The sequence below is a fragment of the Desmodus rotundus genome, chromosome 10 (genome assembly GCF_022682495.2).
Source record: "Desmodus rotundus isolate HL8 chromosome 10, HLdesRot8A.1, whole genome shotgun sequence".
NCBI classification, from domain to species: domain Eukaryota; kingdom Metazoa; phylum Chordata; class Mammalia; order Chiroptera; family Phyllostomidae; genus Desmodus; species Desmodus rotundus.
The window spans coordinates 82,709,631-82,736,178 of NC_071396.1; the positions used below are offsets into that span (position 1 = coordinate 82,709,631).

At 35.7% G+C, this 26,548-nt stretch overlaps 1 protein-coding gene across 1 annotated transcript in view; it reads left to right on the forward strand.

The window, feature by feature from the left end:
• Positions 1-549: 549 nt before the first annotated feature.
• The window catches only part of LOC112322895 (desmoglein-1-like), a 39,671-nt gene continuing 13,672 nt past the window's right edge, over positions 550-26,548 (forward strand). The window contains exons 1-10 of the mRNA XM_053913338.1: positions 550-729; positions 9,299-9,334; positions 9,597-9,728; positions 10,950-11,105; positions 12,728-12,872; positions 14,945-15,111; positions 16,959-17,093; positions 17,387-17,572; positions 22,000-22,259; positions 23,712-23,851. Of these exons, the coding sequence (XP_053769313.1) occupies positions 685-729; positions 9,299-9,334; positions 9,597-9,728; positions 10,950-11,105; positions 12,728-12,872; positions 14,945-15,111; positions 16,959-17,093; positions 17,387-17,572; positions 22,000-22,259; positions 23,712-23,851 (1,402 nt within the window). The 5' untranslated portion in view covers positions 550-684. The remainder of the gene's footprint in view (positions 730-9,298; positions 9,335-9,596; positions 9,729-10,949; positions 11,106-12,727; positions 12,873-14,944; positions 15,112-16,958; positions 17,094-17,386; positions 17,573-21,999; positions 22,260-23,711; positions 23,852-26,548) is intronic.

Sequence of the window (26,548 nt, forward strand, 5' to 3'; positions counted from 1 at the left end):
GACCTTGTAATTGTATCAGAGTTTTGCTTATATGAACTAATGTTTAAAAAAAATTCTCACTCTTAACATTAGCAAATTTTCTGTCTCATAAAGAACAACTTTGAAGATGACTAGATATTTCCTAAGATCTCCTGAAATGGAAAGTTTATAATTTTCTACCATGACCTGAGTGTCTGGCTATAAGCATGGGCCAAATAATCCTCTTGGAATACTATAAACTCTCATCCAGACTCCACTTGCCTTTTAATATGGGTAGAAGTTAAACAACCTGTGAACAGAGCGGAGGGAGAAAAAAAAAACCCTATCAATTGCAGCATTCTCCACACTCCTGATCATTTTAAAGGCCTGCCCTGAAAACCTTCAGTAAAGGAGTGAATCTGCCATCCCCTACAGAGAGCTGCCTTTCAGCTGGAAGAAGGGTGTGTCCCCATCTTTTACCTGGGAGCAAGGATGATCTTGTCAAGCATCTTCTTGAGACCAGCCCAAGTTTTTAGGGTGGGGATCTAGACTAGTTATACCTACCTTCAGTCCTCCCACAAAGGCAGAAACACCTCAAAGCCTGCATGTAGAACATCTACTGAGAAGTTGTTTTAATCAGACATCAGCTGATCGGGGGGAAAGAAAAAGAACAGAGAAGAACAGACAGCACTGCCCTGGTCTTGGATGTGAGAGCACCCAGCAGCGATGGACTGGCACTTCAGAACAGCTGCAGTGCTGTTCATTTTTCTGGTGAGTGGATTCTGTTAAAAACCCTTCATGATCACTCTCATTGTCAGCATGTGAGAACTTCTTAAAAAACTTACATTTTTTCTTATTTTAAAGTGAGGGGAAGGGAAGGAGAAAGAGAGGTAGAGAAACATCAATGTGAGAGAGAAACATCTATCCATTGCCTCTCAAAGGTGCTCTGACCCAGGACCAAACACACCACCCAGGCTCAAGCTCTGACCGGGAATCCAACCAGCAACCTTTTGCGTTCCTGGATGATGCCCAACCACTAATCCATACCGCCCAGGGTGACAAATAAGAACTTTTTAGACAATGTTATTTAGTATTATTTCTAACCTAAACCTATTAAAAACTTAATGTTAATGACAATGTGATTTTATGAACCAGATTTTTAAATAGTGTTTCTCTCTTTAATTGAAGGCTCAAGATCATATTAATGCATCAGTGTCAACTCATTAGATGAAATCTCTGACATCAAAGACATTGCTATGCCATTTAGAGAAAATATTGAATTTGAGGGTATCATCTCAATATTTAATAGCACTTTGTCATTCAAATTCTCTTTTGCAGTTGGGCTTTTAAAATGATATCACAGACATGTCTTGACTTTTAACCCAAACATTTTTCATTATTTTGCTATCTTTGCGGGTTGCATGTAGTACTGTGGTCCATATTTGTTTCTACTTGCTTAAGTTTTACCTGGATTGCTGGGTTTCTATAATAACAAGTTAGATCTGTGATTCAAAGTATGCTGGTTAGTTTTAATTCAGTTCATTAATTAAGACACATCATAACCAGTGGATTTAGTTATAAATGAGCATCAGCAAGCTGGCAGCTTTAGAGCCAAGTTGCCCTTTGAACATGAGCTCTATTCCAGGGACTTTCTAAGGGATCTTTAGGGCCAATTGAAATCATAACTTGGGATGCATCAGGGCTTAATGAACATTATGTAGTGTGTGTGTGAACAGAGGGGAATTTATTTGTACATTGTGAAATAATGTAATACTTTCATTTTTAATTTTACATAAATTTGATCTATTAAGGCCTGTTAGAGTTTCAGTTGATTAAAGATTATTCAGATGCTTATGTACATTCATAAATCTATAAGATACCTTATTTGGTTATATTTATGATTATTTTTAATTAACTACATCCTATAAAAATGTCTTTAAACAGTCATTCTCAATTAGTCATTCTTCAGTAAAATGTATCATTTTATCAAAATCATGTATCCTGAGTGAATTTTCTCTCTCTGTACAGAGGTTTCTGCACATTTGTACTCTGTTTTCTGAGTCTGGATGGGTGTCTTCTGTGTGCATAATTTGTTTGTTTGTTTGTTTTGCCATATTTTTCTTTGGAATAAATCACAAGTTTCTCACATGCCTTATGAATATTATTTCTCAAAGAACTTAGTCTATGATGAATTCAAATGTTTTACTTTTACATTACTATAACATTTTTGTAAAACATTTCAGTTTCTATGATTTGGAAAATGGTAATTTATTTTCATTACTGATTTTACCAGATGATTTGGATAAAGGTATTTTGGAGTTATACTGTCCATTTTTGCTTTAAAGTACTTTTTATTCTCAAAATTAACCACCAGTATAGAAGACTCTTCCAGTTACCTTTCTACTAGCCTCCCTGTGAATGTTGGCTTTTACAAAAAAAAAAAGTGAAGAAAGAGAAAAGTAAAATATTCATTCAAAGCCTTTACAGTCTGCTCAAAGCGATAAGGGAAAACCTACAGTAGGGAGCATAGTTGGACAATTTTGAATACCTTTAAGATATTTAAACTGATAGTACCTTTAACGCAAATCCATTTGAGAGGCGGCAGCCATCTATTGCAAATATGTTGTGTAGTCTGCTCAATATCCTGAAGGTATAGACCTTGTTCAGATTAGTGGGTTAGAGCTGGGAGAACAAAAATGTAAAATCTGCTCTTACAGAGACCAGTATCGCCACATGATTATTCCATTTCTCAGACAAGTCTTTTGGACTGAAAAGAGCTTACACCTGTTACAACACAACAAGCCAAGTATATGTTTTTGATTCTGCATTTATTTTTTGTTTCCATGGAATTAGCATATGGGCAAGATACTGGTATTCTAGGTCAAAGAACAAAGTTACCTGCACACAAAAGTATATAAGGAGTCTCTGAGAGTGTTTGTGACAATGGTATGAGGTGTGTCATGGTCACTGTGGGAAAGCAAAATGGAACCAGTGGAATTTTTATAGTTCCAGTGACTTCTAAAACTTATTTGTAACATTTTCAGTTCCAATGAGCACAATCAACATACTTTCAAGGTGTCTTTTTCTAGAAAGCAAACTTCTGTAGCAAAGAACTCAAATAAATTTGTCTTTATCTAATACCAAGAATGATACAATTTCTTCAGTACATCATACCAGCCTAGCTTCTTCTCTTCCCATGGGTAATATTATTTTTCCAAAAAAGCCCTGTGACCAACTGATAAACTACCATATTTTTCGGACTATAAGACTCACCGGACCATAAGACACACCTAGGTGTTAGAGGAGGAAAATAGGAAAAAAAAAACCCCTGCTCCACCACCGCCCCCTCCCCCGCAGCAAGCCAGGTAAACTACATTCAGACTATAAGATACACCCCCATTTTCCTCCCAAATTTGGGCGGGGGAAGTGCTTATAGTCTGAAAAATATGGTAAGTCCACATTTTGACTTAGCTGAAATTATTTAGCCTTTAAACAGGAGTTGACCTGATTATTTCTCAATGCTTTGGCAAAAATACACAAAAAAATAATACAGTTGTGTGCAAAAGCAGGTTTACAGTTGTGAGTAAGCTAAACACAGAATTTATTCTTGTAATATTATTTATTATTTTATTATTTATTTGAATTAAGACAATAAACCTACCTTGTTCCACTCCTGTAGCTACTCTATTACATAGTTTATCAACTTATTTGAACTGGACATCTTAAATACTCCTAGATACTGAACAGAAGACAAGCAAAAAAGAGGATTCTTCATGATTTCTTGAACACATAGTATGATGATATATGTTATAGATATTAGTATTTCTGTAAAATATTTTATGGAAAATGAAAGCAATATTTCTGTTTACTGGTACAGTAAAATTTATAAATTTTATTTAAGCAAAGTCATTTCCATTTACATGGGGCTCTTAACTGCAAACTTCATGGCATATTTACGACCAGCATCTTCTTTTGCCTTTATGAAGTGGACAGTACACAGTTATCATTTAATTGGTTTTTGTTGCTGCAGAGTAAAAACACTTTGTCATGCCTGATCTAGGCTTTAGGAAAAACTAAAACACGAAAAAGTGCTGCTTTGATAAATCTGAAGGCTTGGCCCCAAAGAGACAAAGCACAACTATTTAGCAGGGCTCATGAATCTAGAAAAACAACACTCTTGTCTCTACCCAGAGCACTAAATTTCTGATAACTCTTTCTTCACCATGAATTCTTTAAGGACACTGTTGCTGAATACCCCTATGTCCTAACAGGCATTGCCTAATGTACAAGCAGGAGGCATGCTTGATAAATGCAGTTAGGCTCACTATGCTCCATCAGTGAGGGAACTCCCTTACAGAATTCTGGGTCATCATCCACCCTTGCTGATGATGCTTGGCATGCAAATTCCTTAAATGAACTTAGCAGGTCAAAGTCATTTAAATGCCATTGGTTGCTGATCGTGCCCTCAACAGGTGTGTGAGAATAGAGATCAGTCCTTTACACCTGTCCAATGAAAAACCACATCCCCCCAAATTAATGGCTGCCTGTTGCTCATGAAACTACTTCACTGTAAGGTATTTGATGGCAGGTTGTGTCGGATTCACTTTTGTACATTTCATAGTGCATCGCACCAGTGCAAGATTGCTCAACAGGTGTGTAATCACACAATGTAGACTCAGCAGAAGGGAATTTTTGGATAGTTTATATTTCTCTTCCTCCACACTCTTGAAAAAATTGTCAAGATATTAAACGTGGAAATCATCATGTTGATTTTCCCTAACACTTACTTTTATGATGTACCATTACACTTACTTACATTTCACCTAAGGCTTACTGTAATATTTTTAGTGCATAAGCCTTTTAAATGTCTTAATCTAGCCTTGGATCCACACAATATGCATTCAATATATATTTGTGAAATAAATAAATAAATAAAACAGTGAACAAATAAGAGAAATCAACCATTCAAGAAATCAACTCCAGACTGATAGCTTTTGTGCAAGTGACAGAAAGGAAACATAAAAGAGAAGGTTCTTAAAATAAGCCAATTATTACATTTTAGCTTTGTCTCAAGTTCATTCTTCTGATGTCTATAACAAGGAAGTACCTTAGAATTTGATGCTAAACAAAAACTGCCAGGGAACTGGAAGACCACCTTGGAGGTATTAAATACAAGAGGTTTTCTTTATAGAAATTATAAATTACTATTTTCAAAACCAATGAAATGCAAAACAGTATTAAAATAAAAGAACTAAAAATGAGTATAATTAGAGAATCATTGAAATTAGCATGCAGTTTTATATCCTATGGTTGTTGTGTTTTGCTTTTATTTTTAATATGTGGAATAGCTTCTAAAATAGAGATGAAAGGAAGAGATGTTGATTCACTTGAAGGGAATTATTCACATCTTTCATTTTGGATAAAATAGGCTTTTTAGTCTCATATACAGATGGGGAAACAGTGGCACAGGATGGCTGAGTGACTTACCCCAATGCTGATATCCAGGGGACAAGAGGCTGAGAGGTACTCAGTGCACTTGACTACCCCTGTATTCATCTCTAAGTAAATCTTTCTACAGCATCCACAGAACAAAATCCCAACTTATTTTGGAATCCAAAACACTCCCCTAATTACCAGAAAACAATCTTACCCTAGGGACAAGGTCTGGATCATCCAGTGCAATGTCCTTCAATTTCCCTGTCCTAATTGATTGATTTTATCTCCATCATTTCATCTTCCTTACTCTCTGTCTTCAAAGCCCTTTCTCTCTGCTGCTTCCCTCCTGCTCATCACATATCTCCAGCAAGTACTTTCTCAACATCTCCTGTTTCAAATCAAAATCTCCTTTTCTCCTCCTCTGTCTTCAAAACCCACATCCCCTTCTCCCCAAATATCTCCTTGTATACTTCATCTTATCTACTATCACTTCCGTTTCCTTATATCACCACATTTCTCAAAAAAGTGGCACCCTTACATCCTCTTCTCCATCTTGTTCCCCACGCCTTGTCAGTCAGGAAGGGCCAATTCCATCCAACTGAAAGCATTCTCCTGAAGTCACAGAAAATCTCAGAGTTTCTCAGGATTCACTCTGCTCAACTTTTGTATATCATCTGACACTTGTTCACAGTCTATCTGTCTTTCAATTCTCCTTCCTTTGACACCCATGACATTGCATTGTATTTTCCTCCTATTTCTTTGGCCACTTCTCTTCTCTCTTTTGATGTTTCTTGTTTATTGTCATGGTTCCCAGTTATATAAATGCAGGAGTTCCCCTGGTTTCATCCTCAGCCATGGGCTGCTTCTTTCCTGTGTTCTCTACTTTAGGGATTTCAATTTCTCCCATGATTCCAACCATTCTACCTGAGCTGGTGTCCCTCAAAACTGTGTATCAGGCCTAAACATTTGTTCGCGGTGCTGACACATATTTCAAATTCCTAAACATCTTCACCAGGCATTGCTCTGGCATCCCACACTGGATGTGTTCCACCCCTGATTGTGCTTCTGCCTTGCTCCTCATCTCCTAGTTTGTAACTGCAGTGGTCTCAGACTCTCTCTCTCATCACACCCACACACCACTTGTTCTCCAACCTGTCCATTTCAATCCAGCTGTATCTCTCCATGGATCTCTCCCAGTCTCATGTCTGGACTGACTGGTTGTAGGAATTCAACTGCTGGTTGCCTGTAATTGCTGTGTCTTCCCAAAATCTTCATCCATTGTTGTCAGGGTCTTCTTTAAAATCAACAATTTGTCATGTCTTTACCATGATGAAGAAGGTTCAATACAGTATTTTCCTATTGCACACCAGGATTTGGTGTTAGAATTCAAAAGGTAACTGTATGTAATATAGTCAACACCTGTCATTTTTTGAATGAGAAAACTAAAACTCAGTGAATTTAGCAAGTACATTAAAAGTTTTGACTCTACCTAATGTTCTTTTTACCTCATTATTTTGCCTTTAATAGTCAAAGAGTAACTTTGTTTCAGAGTTTATTTTAGACTTTGAGCTAAAGGCACTATGGATATGTCAGCAGAATGTATTTTTAAGAAGACCTGGCAGCTTTCTAATTGCTAATCCAATTGAGAGCCTGACTATACAGTGAAACCTACTTGGTCTTCTGCCTAAGTTGCCTCTCATGGCAAAAAGAATGACCCAGGTTGATAAAGTGGGAAGGTTAGTGGCCTCTGGCATGGTTCTCCAAAATAAACGGTGGCGCTGACACTTCAGTGTGGTGAGGGAAGCGCAACAGAGAGAGGAGGTGAATACACAATCCTGTAGTGATGAAGAATAGGCTTCCAAGCGGACAAATGAGGTGTCCCCACACCCACCCCCAACACCCACAAATGACAGGAGTAAGTGTTCATGAGTTCAAGGTAGCAAGAAGCACCCAGGTGAATTAACATCATTCCAACTCTGCACCCAAGCAGTACTCTACAATAGTATTTCATTTCCTTGTCCAAACCATTTGGTCCATTTGCTTTTCTTCCTCTCCCTCCCCCAGTATGACTATGACTATTGTTGTTGTTATTGTTTGTGAGCATTCCTAATCACAAGGATAATATGAGATTAGAGGAAAGTTGGGATTTATTTTTGAATTCTCAAAATTTAATGTCACTCCTCTGTAGTATATTTTACGTAGTAATTTACATAAAATAGGCTAGTTGCACTTGATTGTTAAACCCATGTCTTAGGCTCATTTAGGCTGAATTGTATTGGATTGTATTTAGTGATTAATATGTAAAATTAAATTTCTTCATCTGTAAAGTGAAGATAATTATAGTGTTGACCACATGCATTTGTGAAGATTAAATGCATGGATTTCTCTAAACATGTTTTATACTACCTAGTTATTATTTATTGAATTGTAATGGTGATAAAGATAATGATTAACATCAAATATGTACCCAGAGTATATGACTCCCATATAAAAATATTATCTTTTTAAACTACTCATATTAATCATAAATACAAATTTTCTTGAATTATCAATTATGGTGATTTAAAAAATGTACTTACACTTTAAAATTTGTTTTCATTTAATGGCAAAATGAAAACTCACTATAAAAGATATTTACTATATTTTGAAATTACTATTATTAGTACTTTATTAAAGGCAAACCATAATTTTATTTTCTCACTAGTGCAGATAAAGCTTATGTATAATAAGTTTTCATATTTGTAATTCTAAAAAAATTCAAGTCAATGTTAAAAATGTCTTATTTAGGGAGAAATAAGAATTAAAAAGTTACATTGTACTTATTAATTTTAAGTACAATTTAAAACAATATACACAAACTAGCTTTCAAATCCACACCTAATGTTTTAATAGATATTTTACAGTGTCTTAAGTATGCTGATCTATTAAACTTCATACATAAGTGTTTGTGTTTTTAGAAATGTCTTTGGTTTTTAGAGAAAAAGAAGTTAAATTAACCAGATTTAACACTACAAATCATATGAAAAGTCAAAGCCAGAGCTGAACTGAAAGCAGGCAGAGCTGTGCTTGACAAGCTCACTTACTTAATGCAAGAGAAAAAACTAACGGAAGTTGCTTACCCAGCGATTAGTCCCTGCACTCTGAAATTTCTTCTCCTTGCTACGTACGGAAGGATGCATTTATATCATCAACTTTGTTTAGTGTTAACACTAAAATGTCAAATATGAGCTCATTTATATAGAGAGAAGATCATGGTTTTTAATCATATTGTATTTTTCCATCACAATGAAAAAATTATTTGTATTCATCTTAGAACTTTATATTCTCATATTTCAAAGCAAGTAAAAAATTCATCATCTTAAGATTTTTAAGAGTAATATAAAAGCATCCATTTAGAATTAGAATGGGAAGAAGCAAACATTTTGAAACTTTCTGGATATTCTCTGCTTCGTATTTTTCTTCATCCCAAAATATATTTTTCTATTTCCATCTGAGTCTACTCAGGGGGTAAAACTTTAGTCAAAAGTTTTAATATCATGACTTATGGTTGAACATCACTAAATATCGCCAGCTCTTCGGGCACAGGATTTACTAGGAGAACCCAATTTTCCAACACTCACTCCCACTGGGTTCAACCTTCGAATGTCCTAGCTCATAAGATTACCAATATCTGCTATAGGCTAAGAATGAAAACAAAAGTTAAAGTAATAAAAAGAAGAGCAAAATTGAGAAGTAAAAACTAAAAGAAAAGGAATCATTGGGAGACAAACCAAGTCCACCTGCTATCTAGACTGAGAAAATAATTTCAGTGACTTGGGTTTGTTTGATTTTCTAATGATTTGATAACATAAATTATAAAGCATTTATTTAAAAATTAAATATTGTGTTTATCATATTTTTATAGGTGGTGGTGGAAGTTAACAGTGAATTTCAAATCCAGGTAATATATAAATTGAATTTTTCAATTTAAAAACAAGGAAAATGGTTTGGGAGTAACAACATATCCCTGCCCCCCCCCAAAAAAAATTCATCCTTATAAGTAAAGTTAATGTTATGTTGAAATTAATAGAGTTTCGAAATTACCAATCTTCCCAAGTAAGCATCCTTTCTGGCATTGCAACTACCCCTCTTACCAATTCTTTAGTGGAATGTGAATTATGAATAGAAGTTAATAGGTACCATTATTTACCCGCCCATTCAAGGTGAGGGATTATAACACTAAAAATGGCACCATCAAGTGGCATTCAATCCGAAGGCAAAAACGTGAATGGATCAAGTTTGCTGCAGCCTGTCGTGAAGGAGAAGACAACTCAAAGAGGAATCCAATAGCCAAGGTAAGTCTCAACCCAAAAACATAAAATAAAAAATCAAATGGATGAAGTTAAAGTTTCAAAAGAACCTGTCTTTTAAATATTTTCTGGACATATCTCACTGAGAAGTTATGATATAAAACAGAACAATACTCATTCAGGTTTTGAAAACTGAAGCCATTAGAAGTATAAACTAAGATTTTTAGGCACTCACATAAACAGTGAAACACTGACTCACCTTACTGGTGAAAGTAATACACATGATCATGTGTTACCCTAAAGTCTAGATTTTGAAATTATAGTGATTTAAGTAAAGAATTTACCACTTGGCACATTTAGAGGAACTATTTCAATGCATGCTCGTTCTGCCTCATAATCTTTTAGAATTAAATTCCTACTTTTGGTTTGTCTATGAACATTCACAATGTACCCTCTTTTGTAATCTTTTTCCTTTCACTTTCCTTTATGTCTTTGTAAAGAACATACACATGCTCACACTGAGAAACACATCCCCATGCACTGATTCACTCATAATACAAATATATGTGTGTATATACACACACACACACAGATACACAGTCAAACATAACACTATCACACAATATACATAAGAGATACTCCCCATACAATAATTTATTTCAAATACAACTGTCCTGGTTCCTATAACCATTTATTTAAAGTCATCTCCTTATTTTCCTGCTAAAACATCCTCCCCATTTCCAGAATTCAGAGCTGTCTGGAAATGCACAGTCTTTTCTTACCTACATAAATCCACCACAATCTTCTTCCTAACCACATTTAAAAACTTTTTTGAATTGGAAGATCAAAGTTAGGTAATAACAACACTGGTCAACTCCTTGAGGCGGCATGGACAACACTGTTCCTGACCTAGTGCTGGCAGAGCCTGAAAATAATCTGATCAAATTGTAAATGTTGAATGAATGCATGAATGAATACATAAAAGACGACTGCATAGAATTAGATGTATTAGGGTGATATTTTACTGTTTTATTATTTGTTAGAAATATAAATTGAATTTCTTCTCTTACATTTACAGTTATCATTGAAAATCTAGAATTGTAACTATTCTACTTATCTAGTAAAATAATTCTCTACTTTCCGAATTTCCCCCAAAATAACAGGGACAGAACACTCAACACTTGTCAAAAAAGACAGCAATTATATATCAAATATGACAGACTTATTTTGCATCCTGTAGTATTTTCAATTGTGCTCTTTCTGCAGATTCATTCAGATTGTTCAGCCAACCAGCAAGTTACATACCACATCTCTGGAGTAGGAATAGACCAACCACCTTATGGAATCTTCGTTGTTAATCAGAAAACGGGTGAAATTAACATAACATCCATAGTTGATCGAGAAGTCACTCCATTTTTCATTGTAAGTGGGTGCAGTGTGAATATACAAGTATATGTTCAGGCCTAAATTACTTTTGGATTATCTCAAGCTCAGCTCATGCTTCACTTCATTTCAAGAGTCTCAGTATAGGTGTTTTTGGCTGTCCCTTAATTCATGAGCAGCTGTGACCCAGAGACACACAGAGAAGGCTGAGAGACAGATGAGTGTTTTGCTTAAGTGCCTTAGCAAAAATGCGAACCTGGGGTCTGGCCCCAGTGGCAGGCTAGAGCATTTGCGTGGAAGGGCAAGTACTCAACCTTTACTTCTTTTTCTTTAATCCAGTTGAGAATGTTGGTCTGTGATAACTCCAATGCCAAGTAATGATCCTATAGCTACTGCAGGAGCCTTCTCTGAGTGAACGCACTTTAGTATAAATGCACATTGCTCAAGCTCACCTGAGCACAGGCTGTGCCTTGGAAAGACTTAGATCCTCTTTAACAGAATCTTGCTCTGTCCCTTACAGTAGCTGTGACAAAGCTTAAGTGTTTACTCTTCAAACCCTTAACTTCATTCCTATTTTAAGCAGCTGACCTCAAGCCAATTTCATTAAAAAATCTGAGTCTCTCTGCCACAAACTCCTATAATTGATTCTCTCCACCTGCTCAGAAATGGTCTATGTTAAATCCGAAAGCAAGATGAATTTTCTATGTTTTTAAAATATATCTCCAGAGTTTCTATTGTCTCATAATTATTTGGTATTGAGGAATCTTATTCTATTAACTTTGCATTTTCATGATTCTTCTGCTTGCTGTGTGGGTTGCTTCCATCATGGTTCACACTTATTAATACTTAAAATTAAAAATAAAGAAAACCATCCTCAATCTAGTAACCTCTTCTATTAAAACCTGCTCAATCCATCTCCAAAAATGCCTTCAGATAGTAATCTATGCTTGCTGCTTTCACTCATACTGCTTGTCTGTTTTCCTAAGGCTATTTTAATTCTTTAGTCTTCTATTCCAAAGTAATATCCCTGCCTTGTCTTCCACAATGTTTTCCCAAACACTCAAAATCTGCATGCCAGCCTATTAGCTTTTGTTAAAGTACAATGTTTCTATATGAAACATACCAAATAGGTTAAATCATATTCATTATACTTTTGTACACGTCTAATGTATCAATAATAATGATAATATAAGCACCCATATAGCCACCACCTAGCTATGAGTGCTGTTTCTTTGAAGCCTTCATATGACTCTCTTTTACCACACCCTGAGCCCCATTCCCCCCTACTCCTAAATTCAAACACTGCATTTTCATCACTTTGTTTACTTCCTTGCCTGAATCCCCTTGCTTGGAACAACCTGACAATTCCCAGCTCCACCTGCTGAAGTTCTCTTTTAAGATCTATCTGAGCCACTGCATCCTCCTACGATATCATAGTGTTTTTGTTCTTCCTTTCATGGGTGATCATGTTACCTTTTCTCAAACGGTATTTTGAGTTCATGTTTGTCTCCCCTTGTTGGTTATAAGTACTGCCTGTGCTGACACTTCAGTAGGAAATAGTCTCATTTTTCTTTTAGCTATACATAGCCTATTATAGTGTCCAAAGTAAAAACTTAATATTTGTTGCATCACATAATTATTCTTCTTTTTTCTCTCTCTAGATTTACTGCCGGGCTGTAAATGCTCAGGGCCAAGATTTGGAGAAGATTCTTGAGCTCAGAGTTAGGATTTTGGATATAAATGACAACCCTCCAGTGTTTTCCATGTCTACTTTTCTAGGACAAATAGAAGAAAACTCTAATGCAAGTAAGTAATTAACTTTATTAAATAAACAAGAGTATATTGGCTTCCAGATCATTCTAAGCAGCCAGTCAACTTGAGGCTAAATGATGTCAATGTACACAGCCCAAATGTAACAGATAATTATAGAAAAGCATGCAGAAGACAGAGGCATGAGGAAATCTCCATAAAGGCTTTCCCTTCAAGGGCAGAAGCAGCTCCAATCTGTCATACACAAGGAGCAACTCCAAAGTAATGAAAACCGTTTTCTCATGTAATTCACATATAAGCTGTGTCCTAGATTCCTAAGGAAAAATTCCAAAAGGACTTTGCACAGTGTTGGCAGGACCCCTTATAGGAGAATTCAGCCTCCCTGCCTGAATGTTTTAAAGGGCAATATCATCATCCCCTTTTATTTATACTGCTTACTTTTTAATCTTTCTTTAAAAAAATTTAACTACTTTAAAATCACCCATAGAAATCACTTCCAGGCAGTCTATTGTGTGGCTATAATCTTCAAGAGCTCTTCTGACAGCCAATAAATGCAAAATAAGTATTGTTTTTTCTTCTTCTTTGTGATTATGTGTGTGTGTGTGTGTGTGTCTGTGTGGCTTTTTACTCAAGCTACTGATTTTATGTATTTAAAATGTATCATAAGCCAAATCCTGTTTGGCCCACCATGCACATTTAAAGCTGAATGTCTCAAGTGGTGCAGGTTGAGGGGCACCAGAAAATCTGTAACTAGACAGAGCATCGGCCTGCAAGAGCTTCCACAGGTGCAATGGTCTCCTTATGGGTCACTGTAAATGAAACATTTTGACTGCGAAATATTCAGTGCCTTGGAAGAGACAGTATATCAAGTGCTTAGCACACTATTGAAGATTGTGCTACACATATTGACAAGAGCAGACATCATTTTCATTTGAATTCAAAACTTAGCTTACCATAGTTACTTTTAAACTTTAAGTGGTATAACTTCTTATAAATTAAAAAAATCCTTATATTTTACTTTATGCATTAAAATATAATTTTGATAGTGTAAACTGTTAAAGATGTTTTTTGAAAACATTCACACAACATGGAAAGTAAAAATGGAATAGAAATTTATCTTTTTTCTCTTTTCTGGTACATGCTATCATTAGTTAAGTATGTATGTTCTATAATTACATAAATATATATAAACATGTTTTTGGAATTTTTTGCATATTAATACACAATGCAAACTTTTAAAAACATATTTGAACATATTTCCATATTAAGAAATATAGATTTCTTCAATCCTTTTGAGAAGTTGCCTCAGATTCATTGTTTAATGTACCACAATTAGTTAATTGCCTTTTGATATATTTTCTTAAATGATGCTGAAATGAATACACACAGATATAGAGAGAGGGAGATGGGAGATACTTTAGTCATTTTTGTCTATAAGATACTGACTGTGATTCAAACAGTTTGAGGGCAGAAAAGAATTCTAGTTTATAAACACTGACAGCTTTTCACATTCTCTGGTGTCCTTCATCAAAACTGCTTATAGGATTAAAGGAAAAGATGAAGGATAGGACAAAGTATGTAGTTAAACAAGCATCTCTTTAAACCTACTAGTTACCTAGCACTAAACTAGGGACCATCCAAAACAGAACAATAAAATATATTTACCAAGTATGCATTATTCAGTAGGAATATAATTTTATATAATTTTCTGTCATTAAACTGCCTAACCCTCTCATGAATTCAATGAGGATTATCCTGTTATCATCCACATTTACAGATACGGAGACTGAGGCCAAGACCCTATAGCTAGAAAGAGCTATATAGTTGAGAAACTGTTGGTCTGGCCATAATATCGTTTTGTTTCACCACAGCAATCTAAAAAAAAAACAAAAGGCATTACACTAGAATAAGAAATGGAAAGGCAGAATAAAAATTTCTTTGTTTTCTAACTATCAGGAATATCTAAGTTCTTGGTAAAATGTGGTTTTTGTTAATGCAAAGGTATAGAAAGGAGCTAATATATGAATATGTTGAAGAAGTAGAAAGGAAAAGAGGTTATAATAAAAATGCAAACTGTTGATTTACAATTAATTTTCCTTGATTTTTAGATACACTGGTGATGAGACTCAATGCTACTGATGCGGATGAACCCAACAATTTGAACTCGAAAATAGCCTTCAAGATCATAAGCCAGGAACCTTCTGATTCACCCATGTTTATTATCAACAGATACACCGGAGAAATTCGAACAATGAACAATTTTCTAGACAGAGAGGTAATTTCTCCTTTTTAATTTCTTAAAGATTTTATTTATCTTTAGAGGGAGGGGAAGGGAGGGAGAAAGAGAGGGAGAGAAACAGCAATGTGTGGTTGCTTCTCACGTGCCCCCTACTGGGGACCTGGCCCACAACCCAGGCATGTGCCCTGACTCTGAATCGAACTGGCAAAACCCTTTGGTTCACAGGCCGGCATTCAGTCCACTGAGGCACACCAGCCAGGGCATAATTTCTTCTTTTTTAAATATGAGTTGTTCATTGATTGAAACCAGTTATAAAAGAAAAAGTACCTAGGAAAGAAAAAATATATATTTAAATTTTTAAATTACTTAATCCTTTTACATAATGGTAATGACATAAAAAAATCTTTAAAATGAAAATGGAGGGATCTCTCACATACATTTTATACTGTCATTTTTTTCATATAATCTTACTTAGGATGGGCCTCAGATTGAGAAAACTATTTTGAAAGTGTACAAAATACACATTAAGTAGAATCAAAAGCTTCGTTTGTTTGTGCATGTGAATGTGGTCAGGGCCCCAGGACTTTTTACAGGCTAAGAAACTGGTTTATGTTTCTTTAACACCACAGGGTGTGTTAAGCTCATTTGAGAACAGAAATCTTTTTTTCTTCTTCTGTCACACCTACTGACAGTCTATTGATTACTTTGGGAAATGAATCACAGGAACAGAATAATGGATAGAAATTCAGCAACATCCAGATCAATGTTTCATTTACAAATAAGAAATAAATTACTGACTGTTATGAAATCAGATCAGCATTACATGGTTTCTATTATGCCATGTTGTCCTATCACTTAAAGTAAAAATATCAACTTTCATTATTTTTCAATATTACAATATAGCTGACCTGTATGTACTATAGGGATATAAATGAGAAGTTTTATTTTCTAACTAATACTCAATATATTTTGCTTAAATCATTATAGTTATTTAAAAATGACAATCTCTTGTTAATGACCTAGAAGACTAGCATAAATTTTTACACTCTTTAGTGATCCAAATGCCATCAGTTTCTAGGTTACCTATATCTCTGTTTAGAATTGTTTAAAATTACAGTCAGAAGAAATTGACTGTTTAACTCTTTCTCAGACTTTCTTAACCCAATGAAAGTCCTTCAATGTCAAAAGACTTTCAGTGGCGAAGCGCTCTAAACACTGAAGGAACTCTGTAGTCACTGCGCACCTACCACCAGAGCCGACGTTCTTAACCTGGGGTCCAGGAATGACCTCAAAATGTCTCTAGCTACGAATCCTCTAAGGTTATATGACAATTTTGAATGAGAATGCAGCTATGAATGTGTCTGGAAAAGGAGTCAAAGCTTTTACAGTTTCTAATAGATTAAGCACCATTGAGGAGAATCAAGATAGATCATCAGTAATTCCACCGCCACAACCTACTTCCCCCACCATCCAGGAAAAGCAAACCATTTGTTACCTCTTTATTCTTCCACACTCAGGGGCTGATTATCAAAGGCATGGAATTTTCAAGCCAAAAATCTTGATAAAACTTAATCTCTCTCATCCTAATCATTTTGACCCACTTTACCCTTTATAAACATTTTCAAACATGAGCATAGAATAAGGAATGAGGCCTTTAAGAAATGTTGCTTTTTAAAATGAGGCTGGATAAATATTTTGGAGACTAGAAGTGGAAACTTTCAAGTGATTCATGTGAGGTTTGTGAATTTTCAACAATCTGTGTTACCCATATCCCCACCATAGATTTATGTAACTGATGAGCCAACATTTTAAAGGAACTTTGCAAGAGACAGAATAAAGAGTGTCTATGTCAACTGTGCTATGGTTTGTCATGTGTATTTTAGCAATATGGCCAATATTCTCTTGCTGTAAGAGGCTCAGACCGAGATGGTGGGGCAGATGGTATGTCAGCAGAGTGTGAATGCAGCATTAAAATCCTCGATGTCAACGACAACATCCCATACATGGAAATGCCTTCAGTAAGTATTTGTCTTTGAAATTAAAATTTTTTAACTTACCACATTCTAACATTTGTTTGAACAATCTTATTTATATATCTATATGTTCTCTTTACTCACATGCAACCCAAATGTAGACGTGTACTTTGTCAGTGCTCGTTTATATAATGCACAAGGGAAAAAATATTTGAACAATGAAAAGTCTGACTATAAACGCAGATCTCTTTTCTAAATAACTATAACCATTCAATATAAGTCTACTATAGTTCTCTCACTCACACAGTTTGTGTGTGTTTTTTTCCTTCTTGTTTCAGTATTCCATAAGTATTGAAGAAAATGCTCTGTATTCAGATCTGCTCCAAATCAGAGTCATCGATTTGGATGAGCAGTACTCAGCTAACTGGATGGCAGTACTTTTCTTTATCTCTGGAAATGAGGGAAATTGGTTTGACATAGAAATGAATGAACTCACAAATGTGGGAATTTTAAAGGTTATTAAGGTATGGTATTATTATCCTAAATATTTGGTTCTCCTTGTCTTTTTGCAAATGTTAATCTTAAAATTAAGTGTTAAGACTTTACAAACTTGAGTGTGTGAAAGAATAAAAATTCCTGTTTTAAAATGGTATATGAAATAGAGCTTTTAGATAGAAATTTTTCTGTTTATATAATTTCATGAAAACAGGCATTGAATTTTTAATTCAAAATACTTCTTTTTATTTTGGTGTTTCTTTTTTATTTTTTAGTTGTTCAGTCACAGTTGTCCTGCCTTTTCCCCCATTGCTCTGGCCTGCCCCATCCACCCCACTCCCACAGTCAATGCCCCCCACTGTCTGTGCCCATGAGTCCTCTATTCATGTCCGCTTCTATCAATACAGTGCTCCATCACAGGTCATATCAATTGAAAGAATTTTCTAACATGGAACTTATTTAATGCTTACAACAAAGTATGATCAATCATTAAGGTGTTGTTTTAGAATATTTAGGAAAATATTTTTAAGTATATTTTATTGATTATGCTATTACAATTGTCCCATTATTTTACTTCCCCTTAACCCCCTTTGTCCTGGCCCATGGGTTGTACATATAAGTTCTTTGGCTTCTCCATTTCCCATACTATTCTTAACCTCCCCCTGTCTATTTTATACTTATCATTTATGCTTCTTGAGAGCTTGTTTGGAGATTCTAGCAGGGGAGCGCAGCTACTCATATACCATTGACTGAGGACTGGTCCACTCCTCTAGTTAGGAAGGTCGTCCTCTTCGACAGAGCACGCAGCTTTGGGAGGAAAGCACATGGATAGGTGAGAGAGGAAGGGGACACCCACCTAGCCAGCCAGATCAGCTGAATCAACCCTGGCGATCAATGGGGTGACAGATGTCGCAGCCAGATTGCCCTCACATCCCATTTATTCTTCTTATTCCCTGTACCTTTTCCCCCATTCTCCCTCCTCCCCCTACCTGCTGATAACCCTCCATGTGATCTCCATTTCTGTGATTCTGTTCCTGTCCTAGTTGTTTACTTAGTTCATTTTTTGGTTTTGGTTTTGGTTTTGGTTTTGGTTTTGGTTTTGGTTCAGTTGTTGATAGTTGTGAGTTTGTTGTCATTTTACTGTTCAAATTTTTTATCTTCTTTTTTTCTTAGATAAGTCCTTGCAATATTTCATGTAATAAAGCCTTGGTGATAATGACCTCCTTTAACTTGACCTTATCTGGGAAGCACTTTATTGGCCCTTCTATTCTAAATGAAAGCTTTGCTGAATAGAGTAATCTATGTCGTAGGTCCTTGCTTTTCATCACTTTGAATATTACTTTCCAGCCCCTTCTTGCTTGCAAGGTTTCTTTTGAGAAATCAGCGGATAGTCTTATGGGAACTCCTTTGTAGGTAACTGCCTCCTTTTCTCTAGCTGCTTTTAAGATTCTCTCCTTATCTTTAGTCTTGGGTAACATAATTATGATATGCCTTGGTGTGTTCCTCCTTGGGTCCAATTTCTTTGGGACTCTGAGCTTCCTGGACTTCCTGGAAATCTATTTTCTTTGCCGGATTGGGGAAGTTTTCCTTCCTTATGTTTTCCAATAAGTTTTCAATTTCTTGCTCTTCCTCTTCTCCTTCTGGCACCCCTATAATTCAGATGTTGGAACATTTAACATTGTCCCAGAGGTTCCTAAGCCTCTCCTCATTTTTCTGAATTCTTGTTTCTTCATTCTGTTCCAGTTGAATGTTTCTTTCTTCCTTCTGTTCCAAATCTTTGATTTGAGTCCTAGTTTCCTTCCCTTCATTGTTTGTTCCCTGTATATTATTCTTTATTTCACCTCACATACCCTTTACTTTTTCCTCTTTTTTGCCACCATATTCAGTCATTTTTGTGAGCATCCTGATTACCAGTGTTTTGAACTCTACATTTGATAGGTTGTCTATCTCCTTGTCACTGAGTTATTTTTCTGGAGTTTCGATCTCTTCTTTCATTTGGGCTATATTTCTTTGTTTTGGAGCAACAGTTACATTGTAAGGGGTGGATCCTTAGGTATTTATTAGAGCTTGGCAAGACACTTCCCTGCATTGTGGTACATGGGGAAGGGGGCAGGGAGGAAACAACACCGTTTGCTTTGCTCTCTCCCCACCTTCAGCCACTTCCCTTACTTCCCACAAGTAGACTGTGCCCCTTCAGGTGCTGATTCCTGAATGGGTGGGCTTGTGTGCATTCTAGAACCCTGTGGGCCCCTATAATGGACTCTCCTGTGAGACTGAGAGTTTCTCCCACTGCTGCAACCTCCACCAACTTTTACAGCCAGGTGTTTTTAGGCTTTGATTTCCCACATTGGAAACCTGGGTTGTTCGGTCTGTCTCACCAGTTTTCCTCCCAGCTTATCTACACTCAAATGTGGGAATCCTGGTCTGCCAGCCACTTTGTCCCATGTTCTAACCATATCAGCTTCCCATTTCTGCCTTTCTACCACTCTGGATGAATATTTCTTTAACTCTTTGGTTGTTGGACTTCCATACAGTTCAATTTTCTGGCAGTTCTTGTTGTTTTTTGTTTTTGAACTGGTTGTTATCCTTCTTTTAGTTGAGTGATGAAGCAAAGCATATCTACCTATGCCTCCATCTTGGCTGGAAGTCCTCAGGAAAATATTTTTAAATCATACTTAACATAGCCTTTAAAAATAAGTGCCCATGTCAACATTATATGACAATTATTATACCCTAAGGATATTCACCACATAAATTGAAAGTTCTGTATTCCTTCATTGTATTTTTTATGAAATTAATATTAAATAACTGTAACTGTAGAATCACATTCCCATCTTGTTGTGGATGTTGATCAAAGTTTCTTATGACATAAATACACTACAGATTCAGTCCAAGTCACCAGAGTTTCCTATGCCCCCCTTGTGATGCACCACATTCACCTGCAGGGAATTGCCTCTGAGAGGTGGGGGGATATGTCGGACTCCTAGGGAGCTGGTAGTGAAAGTTTCACCCTGTGCTGCAAGACCTGCCCAGTCTGCGTGAAAATTCGTGACAGCTGTACATGGACTGTAGGTGGTGCGTGCACTATGGACCTTTATAGCAAACTGTAACTCCTTTTCCACTATTTCCTCCCTTCAGAATAATCCTCAGAAACACACTCCTAAGGCATTCTGTCCTCCTAGGAATGTGTGATCACCTGTTTCTTGTCTTCATAAAGCGTCACCATGTCTATAGCTTCCGTTTAGTGAGGCCATGAGCAGAGGCTCTAGGCTGTTCCCCACAGCATCACTGTGATGGGTTATATGCCCCCATTACAGATAAATGCATTGGGGTTCAGTGAGAGTACGTAACCTGCTCGAGTTCTCATAACTAGTAAGTGGTACCTCTGGCATTCACACCTATACCTCTCTGGCTACTCAGTCCATATTCTTTCCATGACACTACCTGGGATTCTATGCTGGGTAACTGAGTCCTAAACCATTTCACACCAAACTACTATAATACTTTAAAAGTTAATCTTTTCTCCTCATTGTGTAAAATGGAAATGATTTTGAATTTCTCCCAGACATGATAGCATATATTATTTCCTTTTGTGTGAATATATACTATATATAATACATATTTGTGTTTCTGTATAATATATATGTACACATGATTTTATAGCCATTCTTGGAACTGCAGTACAGTCAATATTAGAGCAAAGACTAAACATTTCTCTAAGTGAAGAGTTCATTCAGTTCATGAATAAATGGTCATCTAAGTTACTCTCATGTGAAAACTTAGAAAACATACTTGGCATAATACATACATTGTGGATTTTACAAATAGTGGATATTGAAACCATCCTATATAATGAAAATGACTACTTGATTATTTCATGAGATGAAATAGTTTGTTCCAGAATCTGTTGAAAATACAAGAAGTTCTGTTTATTATACATATATATATGTATGAAACATTCTAACACCAGACTTATTGAAAAAAGTCACATTTGTGACTTTTAGATTTAGAGTAGTAAAATACTCTAAATTGTGCTTTATGGATAAACCAGTCAAATGATGGAACCTACAATGTACCCTCCCGTAATCTGTGTATACAGAACTACTTTCTATTAACATGAAGTGATACAAGCTAACATAAACTGTCTTTGCCACACAAAGTGCAAGGATTGACCAACTATACTGTTTTTAATTTGGTGAACAATTAAGACTCATGTCAGACATTGTCAATTTTTGCAACAAAGGGACTAAGGCAATCGGATTTTTTTTTTACTATGTATACTTTATGTGTTTGTGCTGAATTAGAGATAAAGAAAGAATACATTTTATGTTTATATGTATCTATATTTAATTTAAAAAGAAGCCTAAAGTTTTCTTTGCCTATTATCAAAGGATTTCTTTTACTTCTAGAATTTTTTTCTTCTGATAGTAAAACTATTTCACTCTGTATTTTCTAGCCCCTAGATTATGAAGCTGTGAAGAACCTGCAACTTAGTATCGGTGTTAGAAATAAAGCTGAGTTTCATCATTCCATTATGTCCCAATACAAGCTCACAGCAACTGCAATCTCTGTGGCTGTGTCAAATGTAATTGAAGGCCCAGTGTTCCGTCCAGGTTCAAAGACGTATGTAGTGACTAGTAATATGGGACAAAATTACCAAGTGGGAGATTTTGTAGCTACTGATCTGGACACTGGTCTCCCTTCAACAACTGCTAGGTAAGACTGACCTTTTCAACTAATTTCCATCACATGTTGAATGAAGTACATATATTTCTTAACAAATGTTAAGTATGAATTAAAATATTTTTTATTATTTCAAAACCATCATCTAATAATAAAAAGTACTGACCACTCAATTATTACTTAATTTAGTGCTTAACTTAAGAACATATAAAAATGTGTGCAAAGCGCAAGATGTAAAGTGTGAAGCTGTAAATTGTGAAAATGTTATATCTTTAGAGTTTGACACTCCTGTGTTTATATATTTTATTGACCAATTAGCTGATTACCACATGCCAAGGTTATTTACCCTGCAACATTGTATGGACTGATTTTCCCATTGCCTATTTGCCCAGATTGAAATCCATTACATTTAGTTACTCCCTTTGCTTTAATCAGCACTTAGTTGGTATTGGCCTTTAATAACTTTGGCATGAAAAATGACATAGATTAAGGAAAAATCATGTTATGTAATTTTTTTAACTTTGCATATCAAAATATTTCGACTTGATCATAGAAAATCAGTGTGGCTACGTGCACACATGTTTTACACGTGTGCTTGTGATCAAGAATTACAGTGGGGGAAAGGCCTCACAAATGAGTTCTACAGGGTCTTTCCTGCACTCTACTCACACCACATGAGTACTTCTGGCAGACTCTTGTCACACCAAACCCCCACTGCTGGTAAAGTCCTCGTACCCTGTGGACGTGGGTCACTGAGGGCAGACCACCCCCAACCGCACCCCTGGGTCCTCTTAAAGTTCTCTTCCCTGGGTTTGGTGCAATGCCTGAGACAGAGTTACTAACCAGTATTTCTTTAACAAATGTAAATGAGGGGAAAAACCACATGGAAGTGAAAGACGAGGAGGAGAGAAAAGAGAATAGAAATAGGGCAGAAGCACAAGGAAAGGACATACGTAGTTTAGTATTCAAATGAAGTCCTGTGAAGTCATTGTGTATATGGAGAGGGGGAGTGGAAATAGGGAGGCCAAGCTAATGATGAAGTAACTTCTTTGGTAAGAGAATACTTTAGAAGTATTAATGAGCTCAGGAAGTCCTAGGATCCGGGTCTTCCAGGATAGCGCTGATGGTACCAAATTCACATGAAATGAGACTGCAAGTATCAAAGGAAAATTCCAACATCCAAGTGGTCATAAGAGGCATTCCATCAGAAATGGCTGCCCAGAAACTCTTTTTCCTTAAATTTACATCTTTGTGTATTTGAATGTCTTCAAACACCTGGAACTGCCCTGAAAAAACATTGTCTCTAATAACTGAAAAGTAGATACAGGGGTCATAACTACTGACCTACTGACCAGAAACATGTGTTTTATAAACAAAATCTCTCTCTCTCTCTCTCTCTCTCTCTCTCTCTCTCTCTCTCCCCTCCCCTCTCTCTCTCCTGTTAGAGAGCTGACATTAATGTGTACGGTTATCTTTCAAATACAGATATGTGATGGGAAATAATCCAGCCAATCTGCTCGCTGTTGACTCAAGGACGGGCATAATTACTTTGAGAAATAAAATTACCCAGGATCAATATAATATGCTTAATGGAAAATACGAAGGAACAATTCTGTCTATAGATGGTAAGAGATCAATTTATTTTTTTCTTTCTAAGAAGTTTATATATATATGTATATATATATGTGTATACTCAGAAATTAAAATTTTGATCACTGTATTTGGAAGTAATGTTTTTTTCTGACAAAACTTATTATACTGGGTATAATAAAATCAAATTTTTATTGATCTGAAAGGCAGTGTAATTTAGTGGATAAGACCATGAGTTCTGGAGTGAGACTGGTTTGGCATCTTGTACTCTCACTTACTAGATATGGGATTTTAGATAACTTATTTAAGCCTTTATCCCTCAGTCTTCAATATGGATTTAAGCAGTTACTATATATAAAGCACTCAGACTTTCACAAATATTAGTTCTTATTAATGTAAATAATTGAAGGTTTTTATATTGAATGTATTGTAAAATCATTTTCAAATAGGCCAGAAGCCAAGCTAACTGAATTTTACATAATCTTTAGACAGTTGATGTAAAACTTTGTGTAAAAATTTTGGAAGTAGCATCCTTATGTTACTCTTCCAAACCAATACAATTACATTAGGCTGGTCACTGAAGGAGGGAAGTTCCTGAGCTAATTCTAGTAAGCAGTACTGCTACTTCAGTCATCCTCCTCCCTTCTTTCTCCCTCTCTTTTTTCCTCTTTCAGTCATCCTACAACAGGGTTGACAGTTTCCACTTCCTGTATGGATTAACAAAAATTAAGTAGTATTCCCTTAAAGGCATTCAAAAATTCAGAATTTGGACCAAATTGTAATGATTTTTCCACAGTCAGTCAAAATAATGTAACTTTAAAACAACGTATTACAAATAGAAACATGACTCCGTCTGTCAATAAACTTTATTTTGATTCAGTGCTGAAATAGGCTTAAGTGATTCCTAGTTTACTCCCTTTCTTACATCCAGCAGCAAGCTTAATTGGAGACATGAAGGGAAAATTGGAACTTAGTTACAAAATTGTTGGGGATAAATGCTACATGTGATGGTGAGGATAAAAATAACAACAGACAACAGTGGAGTCAGCAGAGCTGAGATGAAAGGCAAGGGCTTTGCTATCACGAGCTGGATTTATGCTTGTCTCTGGGATGTACTTCCAGGAATATCTTTATTCATTAACTCCTAAACTATATATTGAATCCCAGCCAAATGTCAGCCATTGTGCCAGGTTCTAGGGTTACACCAATGGACAAAGGCTGACCATTGAACTCACATGTATATTAATATGATAGAGATAAAATGACCATGTCAAAATCATTCCTTTATTTAACCAAATTTCAATAACCTTAGGAAAATCTCTAAATTTAAAAGACTAAATACACATAAATATTACTTATAGCATTATCTTCAATAACTAAATCTTGAGAGCAATGTCAATAGTAGGTAACTAGGTAGATAAACCATTGTCCACTTTATATGAAATTACATAGACATCAGAAATTTTTTTAATGAAACAATTTTTTAAATGTGAAAGAATTCTTACAAGGCAAAGTAAAAAATGTAAAATGAAACAAGCCATATGATATATCAATGTAAGTTAAATAATTTGTAAATTTTAGGCATAGTCATTAAGGCCAAGGGATAATAAAACAGAATATCAACAGAGGTTGTTCTTGGGTAGTGCAACTATCGGTTTGTTTTGTCTTTGTTTTGTTTTGTTTCTTTACATAATTCTATACTTTTCAAATAATATAGAGTATCCAACTACTTATAATATAAAGAATATCCCAAGAGTGTTACTAGTAATAATTCATAATGAGTGATTTTAATATTTCAGACAGTAGTTGAGCATATATGCTACGCACCCATGAAATACTATGGCAGGCACATAAATATTTCTACTTCTCTTCCCTTGCATCTGGACAAAATTAGCTTTACATGACCTGAGTTCGTAGACAGGAGTAGTGCAGTGTGTACATAATTTGAATAATAAATCATGTTTTATTTCTTAAAAAGATATGCTGTAATAACTTCCGCAACAAACTTAGTTTCATAAATATGGATGGCATAGTATTTAAAAGATTTTGTTCAAAATATTAAAAACAATCTATTATATAGTTCAAAAGCATGTAAGTGAGAAGAAAAAGGGCTGGTGAGTGCAAAAATCAGGAGATGTTGATCAAAAACTACAAACTTCCAGTTACTACAGGATTACTCCAGTTACTAAAGGATTACTCCAGTTACTACAGGATTACTCCAGTTACTAAAGGATTACTCCGGTTACTACAGGATTACTCCAGTTACTAAAGGATTACTCCAGTTACTACAGGATTTCTCCAGTTACTAAATAGTTGGGTCTGGGGGTCTAATACACAGCATTGCGATTATAGCTAACAATTCTGTACTACAGATACACACTTGAAAGAGTAGATCTTAAATTTTCTCACCACAGAAAAGGAAATGATAACCGTGTGATATGATGGAAACGTTAGCTAACACTGTCGTGGTAACAATCATATTGTAATACATAAGCGTATCAAATCAGCACATTGTACACCTTCAATTACAAGATGTTGCATGTCAAGTATAGTATCTTAATAAATTTTGGGGAACAGATAGCAAAAGAAGAAAGGTTATCTAGGAATTTTTTAAAGTGCTTCACTAATAACCACATATAAATAATTGCAAGTGGGCTGGAGAAAAGGCTGATGGTCCATCCACATCATTCCGACGCTGCAGCAAGAATTACTGTAACCACTGAAGTCTGGCC